Source organism: Suricata suricatta, chromosome 9 (assembly GCF_006229205.1).
Source record: "Suricata suricatta isolate VVHF042 chromosome 9, meerkat_22Aug2017_6uvM2_HiC, whole genome shotgun sequence".
NCBI lineage: Eukaryota > Metazoa > Chordata > Mammalia > Carnivora > Herpestidae > Suricata > Suricata suricatta.
The window spans coordinates 22,492,681-22,507,540 of record NC_043708.1 but is presented as its reverse complement, the minus strand read 5'-3'; the positions used below and the strand labels follow the sequence as shown (position 1 = coordinate 22,507,540).

Here is a 14,860-nt window from a genome sequence, read left to right as displayed (position 1 = left end):
CTGGGCCATCAGCCTTTCCCCGATAGGGTAAATGGATGTAGAGAATTAGGACAGGTGCATCACCTCCAGACTCCCCTCATCACCAATCCTACCACTCTAATATGGCCGAGACAGCTGGTGCTGGTTTATGTTAAATTGGAAAGCTTGAGGCATAGGTTTGGTTAAGTCCACTTGGGCGAGAATAGAGGGAAAATACACTCTGGTAGAAGTGTTCTGTGCTTCAGGCAGCACTTCTACTTCAAGGACCTGCAAGTCATAAAAGACAAGTCTGTCAACTTTTGGTTTTCTAGACCATGAAGAGGAGTTGACTGAATCAGTTTGCATGTAGCGATTTTAGCAGTAACAGGCATGAAATGACTGTCTGGGACAGTTCCTAAAGAGAAAAAAACAATCCCAAGTTCAGGCAGAGTGATGGGAAATTCATGGCACCATGAGGTATCCTCTGAAAACAAAACAAAATGACAAAACAAAATGAAAAAGATACAATGTGATGCTTTTCTGTGAACTAAAAACAGAGCTGGGAGTTAGAAGCTGAAGTACTAGCAGCATTTAGAACTTGCTTGGTCTTTCCATCCATGTTTCTGTTGTTTTGTCACTTCCTACTATAAAAAAAAATAGTTGCCACCTTTTCTCCAAAGAATATGTGGCAATTTTAGTGAGGATTGGTTACATATCAAATGCAAAAGTAGTACACACCATCTCTATACAAGGGTTTCCTAAAGGTTTTGTACAGTTTTAAGCTACTAATAATACTTTTGAAAACATTCTAAATATATAATTCTGAAAGTTTATGTTATCTTAGAATATTTGCAGTTTTAGGCTGATTTGGAAGAATGCTTCGAACAAAATTATTATTGAGTTCCTGTGTGTTATATTTGTAAGTATGCATTTGACACAGATTTTTGTTCTGCTATTATGCATAGTTGTATAAAACTAGATCTTTCTGTTAATTTTTAATTGAATTTTAAATTGAAATGGAATTTTGGCATTTTAAATATAAAAAACATACATTTTTACATTAAAATGTCATCTTTGGTTATAGATTAGAGATACCTTATTTAAGTTTCTCTTGTGGATCCAAAGGTAACACTCACACATGCATGTGTGCACACACACACACACACACACACACACCCTCTGGCTCACATATATCCATAGAGGTTAGGTGGCTTCAGCTGTGGAATTGGCAAACATGGCTTTGAGACCTCACCCTGCTACTTGTTATGTTGGGAACTTGCAACAACAACAACAACAACAACAACAAAAAGCACCTAACTGTTCTATATCTTAATTTACTTTTCTGAAATCCTTGCCTTCCTTTATTTTTGTAATTTTTTAAGTTTATTTACTTATTTTGAAAGAGAGAGAGGGATCAAACAGGGGAGGGGCTGAGAGAGAGAGACAGAGGAGAGAGAGAGAGAATGAGAGAACTCCAACCAGGCTTTGCACCATTAGTGCAGAGCTCCCATGGGGCTCAAACTCACAAACCATGTGATCGCACTGACCTGAGCCGAAACCAAGAGTCATGTACTTAACCAAATAAGCCACCAGGTGCCCCCCCCAAATTCCTTTATTTTTGAAGTTCTGGATATCTTCCATGAGAAAACCATTTATGTTTTCTAATTCTTTAATACTTCTAATTATAATTGCTTCATTCTGTGTTTATGATGATTAATTGAATTAATATCTGAAATGCACTTAGTACAATGTCTGGCACATGATAAGTGCTATGTAAATCTTTTCTTTTTTATTGTTATAGTCTCTCTCTGATTTGTACAAGATCATTTTATATTTGTGATGTGCATTTAGAAGCATTGTTGAAGATTTTCTTTTTCTTTTCTTTTCAGAGCATTTTGGTATGTTTCTTTACTCTCTCTGTCTCCAATTTTAGAGACTCTGCTATCTATGAGAAATAGATATAGACTTAAAATATAATCTGTTCAGGGAAGAATGTACTGTATGGAGTTTGAAATAAGAATAGGAGCTTATATTTTCATCTAGAAAGTGTTTTAAGACTCTAGTCCAAACTCTTATTCAACAATTCATAGTGACCCTGGACACTGGGGACATAAGAGTCCTTCTCTTAATATCTGGTGAGATGGGATGAGTTTAATAGTTAAATCCAGGGAGGAAATGTGGTCATTTAAATACCACCATCACCTCCACTGCTTCCTTTCAAAAGTGATTCCAAGTAGAAAATTGCTTATATGAGATGATACTGGTAAATTTTATGGATTAATTGTTAGTTAAGAAAACTACTTGGCTTTGAGTCATAAAAGAATGACTTCTTTATTGTTTTGTTTTGGGTTCTTTTGCTCTTTTTTTATTTAACAATATTTTCTGAGCTTTTGCTTTATACCAAAAATCTGCAGGAAGGACATTCCAAGCTGTAGGTAGAGCAAGAGCAGAGGATCTTGAAGGTAGGTATGATCCTGAAGTGTTAGAGCGGAGGTCCTAGGGTATGAGCAGGCCTCAGAAATACCCAGAGGGCTTTTGACAGCTCAGATTCCTGAGCCCTGCTCCCATCCAGTAAGTCTGGGTGGAGCCTGAAAAGGTGCACACCTCACCAGCTCCTAGGTGATACAGGTTGGGGCGCCCACACTGTGATCACCACTGTGGTAGAGAGGAACTGGAAGGGGAAAGGGATGGCAGGAACACTAAAAGCTGGGGACCAATAGTAGAAAATGAGGCTGGAGAACGGGTCAGGGGCCCTAGGATCTCAGCCTTAATAGGAAGTTCAAGTTCAGTCTCTCAGATCAGTAAGTCATTGCAGGTTCTTCTGATCCTCCCTCACTGAAATGGCTCTTGCTTCTGAGGTGATTACAGTATACTCAGTCTAGGAGGATTTTCTGATTCTGCATGGCACTCACCCCTTAGTGTCTGTGAAACAAATCCCATGGTATTTGAACATAGCCTATCATTCCCTCTGTTTTGGGTTCCTGACCAACTTCAACCAATAGGACAGATTGCAGGGCACAGACATTCAGGTTTTGACTGTACAAGACATAGGCAAATCAAAGTGCTGCAATTCAGATCAGCCCAACATTTACTGAAAACGCTTTCTCTGTATCTGGCACAGTACACTTAATGCAGCAAGGATATAATCAAAGTGCATTATCATTTCTAACAGCAGGCAGCGTTCAATCTTTTGGGGACAAACACTAAAAAAAAAGAAAGAAAGAAACAATTAGAGGATTATATAAGCAGAGGACAGCACAATGTGTAATAAAGTGTTAAATTGAATATTATCAGATGTCAATGTTAATGATGCAGATAATAAGTGCTGTGGCCACTAAGAAGCGAGAGAATTGTTGAAGTGACTGGGAATATTTTATATGGAGGAGGCATTCAAACTGGTCCTTGGAAAATGGTGAAAATTTATCTAGTTAGAAGGAAAGACAAAAGCATGGAAAAGCCTTTGTCTTCAGATTCAGTCAACATGCAAGGAATTATTGTGTTTTCCCAAAGTTTTTGCTGTTGTTACTGCCTTTCAAGGGAAGGCCTGCCATGTGTTTCTGATTCTTAAGTACAATTGAATCACTAATCCATTGTCTGGTAAGAGCTGTTTGGCCAGGGAGCCCCCGTGGACTTCTCAGAAACTTTTATCCTTTGAAAGAAGCTGTCCTGATTTGCCATTGTTAATGAAACTTGTACTACACAATGCTCAAGTTTAAGACCCACTGAGAACATGACCATGAACCTCCTTTCATCTCCGCATGGGGGAACCACATGGCATATAGGAGCTGCGGAGACCCAGCAGCAGTGCGGCTCCCCTAGTGTTAGTAATTGTCTTGAACTTTCTCATGTCATATCCTAATAGCTTTGTATTAGGAGGGAAGGTCTGTACTGCTTCACCCTCATGAATAAATAGAAAATGTCCTGCCACCCAGAAGACAAACCCTTTGTGGTCACGCATCTCTTTTGAACATGCATCCTTAGGACTCTGCATGCATACATTTCAACATTCTGTGCCTCTGTGAGGCTTTGCTTGGAAATTGTGAAATATGCACTTATTGCAGTGGATATATTCTTACTCCATCAACTGCTTTTTTTGCATCATATCCTGAGTAATACATTTGATGAGTCAAAGGGCTCACCTTCTTTGCTGAGATCTCTAGGAGTTTTCCTCTTAGCTCAGATAATTCCAAAGGTACAGGTTTATGTATATAATCCCAAGGTTAGGGCAGAAGATAGATATGAAAAGGAGAGGGTGGTTAAAGAGAGGTCCCAGGCCAACCTAAAGAGAAATTTTGATGGTAATCTGTATGGTAAAGATCACGAAACTTTTTCAATTGCTCACTCATATCCAGAAAATATTTTGAGAATGGAGTACTTATATATTGCTTGCTTCTGGAAGATACACAAAAATAGACATAATAAAAAATTTAAATAAAGGTAATTTCTAACATTCTCTTCCTATCCCCCAAATAGTTCTCTTTTGCATCATTTGGCATACGAACACTGCTTTTGAATACACTTTTCTATAAACCTATAGCAGCGGCATGATGCAGTATACTGGTTCTCAAATTTCAGGCTGCTTCACAATTTCCTGAAAGTCTGTGAAAACACAAATGTAGACCTCTTTCCTAAGTTTCTAATTCAGTAGCTCTGGGCCCCAATACTATGTATTGCTAACAACTTCCCAGGTGATGGTCTGAGAAGTAACCCCTTAAAAACAATTAATGTAGTTAAGAGCTTGAGTCTCAAGTTTACCTAAGTTGAACATCAGGGTCCTTTCATGACCTAATATGCAACTGTGGGTAGATTATTTTATTGTATGAGCTTAGTCTTTTTTCTTTAAATCTGTGAAATGGATGATCATAATTACTTACCTCTTCATGTCACTGGAAAGCGTAATAAGATCCTGTAGACAAAGTTTTAGTACCCAGTACTCATCACCTACAAAACACCAATACACGTTGGCTGCGCTATGCTCCTCTTCCTCATATCATCAAACTTATTTTAATGTCGTAAAGTATAAACATTAGGGACTTTTATGCCTTAATTCATAAGAATCATGGGAATAAATTTTTCTGCTTTATGATTGTACATTTAGAAAGACCAGGCTCCAAATGAAGTATCTTTCTAGTTGGAGGGTAGAGATGAAGGAAGCTCTTTTGCAAAGTCTGCCTCAGAGAGAACAATGTGTTCAGCCCCCTCCCTTCTGTGTGTAACTGTTGATAGTTTGTGGCTAAGTGTATATTTATGTAGTTTTTTGTACATGCTGACTCTTGTTGCATGATACCCAGTTGAAATTTTTGGCGGTTGTGTTTTTGAATGTTTGGGGCATGAGAGTAGCAAATTCAAGTGAGTCCTTTGAATTTGGTTAATTATTAACTCTTCTCCCTCTCCTTTTTTCTTCTCTTCCCTGCTTCTTATGAATTGCTAGGACCAAGTACCACCTGCCAGGAAGATTCATGTGCCAACCAGGGGGTCTGCATGCAGCAGTGGGAAGGCTTCACCTGTGACTGTTCCATGACCTCGTATTCTGGAAACCAGTGCAATGATCGTGAGTGCAACTTTTTTATACTTGGGAGGTTGTTTCAGAGTTTAGAGGCTTACAGAAACTTTAAGGGACAATATGTAAAAGGACGGCTCTTCTGAAAGATTTGTAAGCAATTCTTCCTACAGAAACTTGGAAAATAAAGGGCGGGTGCTCTAAATGGAAAAGCAAAGGGACATTTCTTGCCCAACATTCCTGGATGTTTTCCCATTTGCCCACTCCCCATGTTTTTTCTTTAGATTGGATTGTGTGTGGCTGAGCAGCAAAAAAGAGTTCAGGCAATATCTTTGCTCTAGGGAGTTTAATTTTCCGTTAATTAAGTCATCTGCATAACAGTTTTGAGACTCTTATTTTCATTGGTTAGAATTTAGAGGATATTTAAGGAATGTAGCTATTTTCTTCAAAATTCTGAGTTTAGAGAACTTCTTAGATTTTACAAATGATGAAAATGTTCAGAGCTTATTATTTTTTCTAACTAGAGATGTTTAAAGCATTCTCAGGGGTTTTGCAAATGTAAGAAATTTCCTCTAGCTGAATGTATTAATATTTATTTGGTTTATATGGATGTAGTCATTCTGTTTAAGATTTCTGTTGTGTGAGTATATTTATACATATGTATCTATATGTGGTTCATATTGGAAGAGGGGTGGTTGTTCTCTTGTGCACCAGCAATGCCTCATGCTCAAGAGATGGTTTAATTCTAGAAGACTGATGTCATGAAGATGATTCTAGAATTGATGGCAGAGATACTTCAATACTGTGGGAATCTGTAATCTGTGTCTCCACTTCCTCTTTGTGTTATTTTCCTAACATGTCTATTTTTAAAGATGAGCAAACATCTGAATTTTCGGAATACCTTATTGCAAAGAGATTTGTTGAAAGCCCTGATGTAGTGGGTCCTGGTAATCTCCCAATTTTCTAAATGTGGCCCTCATGGTAGGAGTTTATTTTATAATCTGAACTTTTAGTCTGTGGCCTCTTGGTTTTATAAAAATGATGCATGGTGTTATCTGAGCAAATGCTAAAGTTATATTATGGTTGCCTAAGTGGGAGCAGGCACCGATTACAATGCCATATCTATCATGTTTATTTGGTTTTCCTTGAATCCTTATTTCTCAACTTTTATTTTTTCATGTGTGGTTGCCTCTTGTTCTGTTTCCTATTTTTCTTGTAGCTTTTATCTTCATGTGTTCTGTCAGTCTCCTAAAATATACCTGGAGAAATAAGTGGGGACTCTATCAATACAGAGAGACAAATATTTGATTCTTATTCCTCTAAATGTAAGCATATGCATCTCTATCTGTAAAGCATAAGACACAGGATCTGTAGAAAGTTTGACATCAAATTGTTCTCTTCCAAGTACTTGATATTATTGAAAGCCCTGTTTCTACATTTATGATTTGGGAATACTGTTTAATTCAGAAATAGGCAGTTCTGGACCCATCCAGAATATCTGGGGAATTGTGTTGTATGCTCTTTATTTTGCCTCCAATTTGCTTGCGTGGGACCCCTTGGGAAAGCTTTTTATCCTAAATGGTGGTATAATGCTTTCTTATCCTCCCAAGTTTATTCCATATCATAAATACAAACCACTCCTGGTAGGAAGTGGTCAGCACAAGACTACACACAAAAAAGACAGAAAGGTAAGTTACTCTAACTTCAGTGAACATGCACAGTCTTCAAAGGTACGTATCTATTTTTCTCTCACTGACAGACTTCTTTTTGCCACCCCATCCCAGGCATCGTTTTCTGCTAAAAATCAATGAGGAATCTTTCTAGCTTTCTATGATTTTTTTCTGACTTTATAAAAAGCACATCATGTCTCAGTCCAGAATGAAGACTGGTTGCATTATCTGACTGGAACAATTTGTTGATATATAATGAGATACTAGAATGGATTGGGAAATGTCAGCTTTCTTTTGTGGCAGTTCTGTCTCATCCTTCAAAAATGTTTCTGAGATATCTGGGCCTAGGGTAATGTATTCTGGATTTCATTCTGTAAACAATTCAGTTGAATTTTTTTGTTGTAGAAGACCTCTGAGCCCAAGTAATTAAGAGAAGTTGCTTGCCTAGTCTGCTCTTGGAGAGTGGACCAGGGCTTCTGTGATTAGATGACTATATGGTCATGAGAGCAAGTACATCGAGTGCAGAATGTAAGGGATATATAGAATTCAGATATACTGTATATAATTATAAAGTACAGAAATAAACTTTCAATGAAACCAACCACATACATCATAGTGTTGGGTTGTACAATGGATGTCTCCATATCCAATGATCTACATATAAAGTTTTGGGGGAAACTTCCTTTTTGGAACTAGCATCAGAGCCAATTTGTTCCACCTAAAAAAACCAGCTTTACCCACTTTACATCAGAGACCCTTACTTGCTGTATCAACCTTGACCTTGAGAGTTATACTATGGTGCTTTGTCTCACGAACATCTTCAAAATTAAGTTACCTGTTTGATAGTCTCTGGGCCTGTGTTAGCAAATTCTTGGTAGCTTAGCTTGTCATCAGCCGACCTGAACAAAGCTCATGCTTACATTGGTAAAGGCCATGGGGGAAATTGCAGAGAAAGAGGAAAAGATAAAACGAGTGAATGGAAGAGGAGGAATGATGAAGAAGAAGGAATGTAGAGAAAAGCATGCTTGATTTTCATGTGGAAGCACACAGAAGCCATTAGTGATTGCTTTGGTAACATGTACTTGAGGGTGGTCTTCATTTAACCTCACTGACGGAGATACAGCATGATATGGTTATTGGAATGTCATTAAGGAAATCTGGCCTTTCCCCACCTTTTAGGAGGAGTGTATTCTACAGAATGTTGCACATATCTAAAATACTTTGTATTTCCTGCAATGGCATCAACGGACACTGTTGTTGGTTGAGGATTCTGTATAATGGCAAAAGATATTTTTGGGGGTGGGGAGAAGGCTTGGATCTTTTATTTTCTATGAGACATGTCTCAGGATAGCAGATTGATTATAGTTAATGAAAATGAAAACATCTCAATTTCTTACTGCACATCCAAGAATAGAAACTCATTTAATAGGAAAATGCTAGGTTTTGATACATTTCAAAATAAAGGGTTCAGTTCGATTCATCATGTATAGAAATAATTACTTATATCTGAGCCTTATTTACAAGTTTCTAAAGAAATGTCTGCATTTTAGGGCTTTCCACATTTTCTAGCATTGGTTCCTTCATTTATGGCCTTTAATTTCTCTTGCCTGTTTGCCAAATTGGGTATTTGCTTGACAACTTTGAGGTGCTCTGACATGGATATCATCTCTGTGAGTAGAGTTTACATTTAGAAACTGTATCTCACTTAGTATGAGTAGACCAAGCATGGGTGGCTATAACTTTATTCCATCATTTTCTATGAGCGCATGGTGGGTTAATGGAGGCAGTGGGATGAATTTCAGTTTAGTCTTATAAAGATGGTGTGCAAAGCTGATACAGTGATTGTGGAGGTGTGCCTGGTTACCTTGTGGAAGAGTGACTCTCTTGTATTAGATGGAAAAAAAATCATCTGACTGGGAACCCAGGCATAATTGATTATCTAATTGTCTTGTACCGTTTTAAGATAAGATCTTTTACCATTTTATGTAATAGCAACATCTACAGGGAGATTCCTTTAGGTGACTTTTAGGGCTGTTTTGAAACCATAATGGGCAAAATCATCCCAGAAGTAATTTTGGGTTCTTGTAGGACCCAGTAAGATCTACAGAAGGACAAGAAATAATATTCTCCAAATATAATCTTGGTTCTGAAAAATTCAAAACAGAGAGGGCCTACATCTCAGGGGGTGCATACCACCTGAATGCCCACTTAAGAACACAACGCTGGGGCTACATTTTAAGAACAACAAAAGACATGGAACCTTACAAAGGTTCTCATAGGGATATTCTTTTTGGATATTGGGTTCTGACTGGTATTTAAAGTCAGGACCAAGAGCCTGGGAGATTTCAGTATTTTGCAGCCATCATGCCATCGGGCAAATCCAGAATCCCTCTCCTGCAGTATGGGAAGTGCAACCTGTTGTGGAGTTCCTCTCCAAACACCACCACAGAGTGTTGCACGAAGTCCAGCTCACTGGCACATACCCACACATGTACAAAAGTGTCGGTATTCTGAGGACTTTTTGAAAATGGCGGTTTTAAATACCTCACATAAGTTCTTACCACCTTACTTACCTTCAAGCACGTTCATGCCAACTGGTTTGAGTTCTACACGATTTTGGAGGCTCGTTATTGCTTAGGTGTCCTGGAAGGGTGAATGTGGAACAGTATGTGGCATGTGAGTGCTTAAAACACAGCAAGTCGCTGGATTTAGAAATCAGGTGTCTATAATAGCTTTGTAGGGTAAAGACATGTGGGTCCTCAGCCCACCCCCAGCAGCCAGCTACCTGGGCTACATTGCTAGTCTTACATTGTGGGCTACTTGTTAGAGAAATTGCTAAGTTCACACTGGCGTGTTATAATAGATGTTCTTTGCTTGCAACAAATCAATAGCAAGCAGCTGTGGATCGTGCAGACATTGGAGTGTGAAGCGCCTTTTCAGACAGTTTTCTGCTGGAGTGGCTGTTAAGCTGCACTGTTGGCTATTGATTGGCCTTTTGCTTTTTATTTATTGTGTGGGTTTATTTATTTTTTTAAATGTAGGTTAGTGTATTGATTAAATCTGTTAAAAACACATTTCCCATTCAGGCTTTAGAAAAAAATGAGTGATATGTGCATTACTTAGTGTACAAACAAGCCAACAGACACGGGTATGTTAATTCAGTCTCCTGGGTCCATATAGATATACTGGCATTAGTTATGGGTCTGTGTTGTTACTTGTACCATGATAATTTTCAAAGATACCAGACTACAATGTGTCCGTGTTTTCAGTTATGTGTTTAATGCCTACCTCTATTTGCAGGCTCTGCCCATCTAGCAAATAGACCATATATGAGAAGTTCATTATTAAGATTGTCATTTGCTGCTTAGGATACTTGATCATTTATTCATTCATTCGCTCACCAGACATGTCTTACTTGCAGCTATGATCCTGAATAAGGTGCACTGCTCTTCTCAAAGACATTACGGTCTAATGGGGGAAGTTGCACATGGAAGTGCTTTGATAGAAATATAAGCCATATGTAGTGAGGTTTCAAAAAGTGGAGAGGCATCTCTGTCCCTGGGTTTCAGACTCCAAGAAGAGCTGTTATTAAGAAAATTTTCATTGACAAATGAGTTTTGAAAAATTTGTAAGTCCTTCCTAAGCATATATGCTAAGAAAGAAAGTCAGAATGGAAAAAGCAACATTCCAGCAAGCAGACAGAAAGAGAGAAGGGGTGGGGGAAAGATAGGCTATAGCCAGTGCTAACATTCTGGCTGTTTCCTTCCATTCTTTTTTCTAAGCATTTGGATGGTTAAGATCACATTCTATATAAAGCTTGTGCTCTGCCTTATTGTATTTAGCGTTGCATTGCCATGCATTTTTCAAAGTATAAAAATTATTAGATTTTTCTCATCTCCTTTAGTAGGGAGTACATTATGGTGCTCATTTCTTTGGGACAGGACCCCCCCACCCCCATGTTGAGTCCTGGATGAGGACTAATATGGCCCAAATATTTTTTCATGGAACCACTATTGGACATTTATCTTGGAAATGTGATTATACTGAACCCAAAATTTTTTAAAAGTTGACTTGTAATGTATATAACTTACTAAATTATAAGAGATAAAATAGCCATTAAGTTAATTAGCTTTACAATCAAACTCCTTTAAATGGCAATGCTCACTCTTAACACTGACGTTGAGTTTGTCATTTAACCTGTTGGAGCTTTGGTACAGCACAGGGAGTATGACAGACACTTAATAAATAGGAGTAGTGATAGTTTTTATTGTAACTAATTATATTTGACATTTGTCAAGTCCTTCTGTGTTCCTGACACTCTACTACGACCTTTATAAAGGTGTCATCCCTTTAACCATCCCAAAGACCTTAAGAAACGCTATTGTCTTGATTTTAACAATGGGAATACTGAGGTCACACAGGAAGTAGGTGAGTGAGGACTTGAATCCAGGTTTATTCGACATAAATGCTCACATTTTTATTAGATTTGCTACCACTTAATTGTATGAGAAATTATAATGGCTTAACATCTCTAATTACTAGAATGGTTAAAATACCAGGTGGTCAAGTCTTTACAGAAAACCCAATGACAATGTGGGGTGGGAAAAGAGAAGTTCTGTGTTCTTGGTTGTTACTTTGATTATATTATGGAATTCTGAACACTTTGGATGTCTCTGCCTTAATGCTAAGATAAGGCTTTTTAGTTATATCTTTAGATCTTATAGAATTAGGATATCTCCCCATATACCTAAATATTTATATTTTTATTCTCTGTTGATCTAGATCTTCTGATTTCCATTGTTTTTATCTTTCTTTATTGTCATCTCCATAAATGTCATATGGCATAGTGAATGAGATATCTGATGGGGAATTGTGACTCTGGGAGCACTGGGGTGGCTCAGTCAGTGAAGCATCCGACTCTTGATCATAGCCCAGGTCATGATCTCAGGGTCGTTAGTTCAAGTTTGTGTTGGACTCTGCACTGGTCCTGGGCTCTGCACTGGGCATGGAGCCTACTTGAAAAAAATTAAGTGATCCTGTCACTTAATAGCTATATTACTTTGGAATTCATTCATTCATTCATTTGTTTGTGTCCCCCAAATGTGGATATTTATAGGTCCTATCTCACAGAAATGTTGTTAAGATGAAATGAATTCATAATTGTGAAGGTTAGGAGATGGGATATAATTGCCTATAGAGAACTATTGGCTATTTTTCAATATAACTTTCAGAAGTTAAAAGCTTGACTCATACAAATATGATTTTCATGAAGTTAAAACCATAACTCTCCTACAAATACAGAATGAGTATGTGCCAAATTTATCTAACTCCTTCATGAGAAAAACAAGAGGGTAAAAACGTAAACACAATGGCCAAAGAATATTTGAAGAACTGTCTATTGATAGGCATTAAAAGAATATCAAATAGATTAAATATAAAACTGGTGAGTGTCTCATAGGGCAAAAGCCCATAACCTTTGATGTTATCTTCTTTACCTACCATTATATTTCTACTGAATAGAAATCAACAGGTTAATTATCTCACAGAGTCTGGGGCCCAACTGATCATAAATATCAATATCAAACAGAGGTATATTTTCACATAGAAGTGTGTATTTCTAGGTGGTCTTGTTAAACAAGTTCTTTCTATGACATTGAAGGGATGTGTGGCTCTCTCTTGGCCTTTTTTTCTAAATTTTGGGTGATTTTTAATAACAGTAGTATGATCTATTCAATTTCAAATCCTTCTTCTTACCCTTGAATACCTCTCACATATACAATTGCCTTTTATGTTTTAACCATTTAACTGTGTAGCAAACAATGTGCTGGGTTTGTTGTGTCATCCTGTCATCTTAACAACCCTAGAAAGTAGATACTCTTCTGATCCCAGTTTTACATGAAGGAGCTGAGACATGAAGAAGTCAGGTGATCTGCTCAAGGCCACAAAACCATTAGGTAGGGGGACAAGGATTCAGTTTTATTTGTCTGACTGCAAAACCAGAGTTCTGGTCCGCTGAGGTCTTCTGAATGCCTCAAGGAAAGCTTCTTAAAGAGAATTCATCTGAACACATAGGGATTTAGATTTACCTTAGCCATGGAGGTTGGCTACTTCTGTTGTATCCATTACACTGTAATTTTTAGTATTTACTTTGTTATTTGGTAGGGGGGACATAATCTTATACTTTTTTACTTCATTTTATATAAGGGCTTCGTTAGGATTGATCTGTTGATGTAGTAAGATCAAAAGTTCCATCCAAGTGCCATTTTGTGAGTTTGGTAGGTCTGGGCAGGCAGGGGCTGAGTCCAGAGGAGTCACTAAGGCTGGAGGAGCAGCCTGGTACCATAGGAAGCAAAATCCAGAAGGTAAGACAAATAAAGAGAAGGATTCATGCGCCAGCAGGACCTAAGATAATGCCCTTAAGTTATTTCTTTGCATCTGTGTTTGATTCCTGGATCCACAGATATTCAGTGTAGCTAAAAGGATATCAGGAGATGGCAGTTAATCCCCAGGGTCTTTTAAGAACTAGGATAATGGTGCTGGGATTCTTGGAAGCAGTTTCATAGATGTGGGTTTTAGCTTGTTGTCCTTAGGAATCACTCTTGTTTATGATTTCCTCTGATATCAAGAAGGGACACTTTTGTAACACATAATCTGTTGTATTACTGATTTTAATACAAAAACTACTTAGTGAGAGACAGGACTACTGGCAGCTTTTGTTTTGTATAACTGTCCATGAAAACGAGCTGAGACTCACAGGTGAAACATTAATTTCTGCAAATCACAGCTGATACTTGGACCTATGGTTCAAAAAGAAATAGTGTCCACGACTCAGGGTCCTATCAATCAATTACCAGGCACTATTATGAGCTGTTGGAATCTGTAGCCTCACTAATTTCATTTCAGCTATCTTCAGGATGGTGTATTTGTAGACCAACTTTATTGCTTATGTTTAATTACAACCCATTTCTTTCTGGTGTGCCTGGCTAGTTACTTATTGATGGTGATGGCAATAATCCACTGAGAGCCTATTGGTTCACAGAAGATAATTTTATATTACCTTGTTAGTCACATACAGGTACAATTTTAATGTATTTTTCAATATAGACTTATAATTTCCTACATTTATTTCGATATATATTTATTTTTATTTACATGCAAGGCAACAAAATATGTAAGCTGCTTTATTTTCTCTTGTAAAATAGAGCTAATAAATATAATTTGGTTTCCTTTCCTTATTTTTTTCTCTAAACTCTTTTTTTTATAGGGGGGAGTGCATTTTTTGATTGAGGTAAAATTTACATTCAGCAAAATGCACGGATCTTATGTGCATGGTGACAAACATTTGTAACCATGTAACCAGTGCCCTAGTTGAGATAAAGGACAGTTCCATCTTCCTATAGAGTTAATTTCCTTGTGCCCCTCTTATCTTTCCTGTTCTCAAAGGGGGCTGTTGTTTGAATTTGTATCAGCATTCATGAGCTTTGTCTCTTCTTGAATGTGTATAAATGGGCTCATATACTATGCAATCTTTTGTTTCTCTTTTCTCTACCTACAATGAAATATCTTTCTTTTTTTCTTTCCCTTTTTCTTTCTCTCTTTTTCTTCCTCTCTCTCTCTCTTTCTTTCTTTCTTTCTTTCTTTCTTTCTTTCTTTCTTTCTTTCTTTCTTTCTTTCTTTCTTTCTTTCTTTCTTTCTTTCTTTCTTTCATCTCTCATAAAGATAGAGAGTGTAA

General features: G+C 37.5%; 1 protein-coding gene across 5 annotated transcripts in view; it reads left to right on the top strand.

The window, feature by feature from the left end:
- NRXN3 (neurexin 3) overlaps nt 1-14,860 on the top strand; it is a 1,559,665-nt gene that overhangs the window by 762,407 nt on the left and 782,398 nt on the right. For all 5 annotated transcript variants that reach the window (XM_029950481.1, XM_029950474.1, XM_029950480.1 and 2 more), the window contains one exon: nt 5,390-5,509. In XM_029950481.1, coding sequence (XP_029806341.1) covers nt 5,390-5,509 — 120 coding nt within the window. The remainder of the gene's footprint in view (nt 1-5,389; nt 5,510-14,860) is intronic.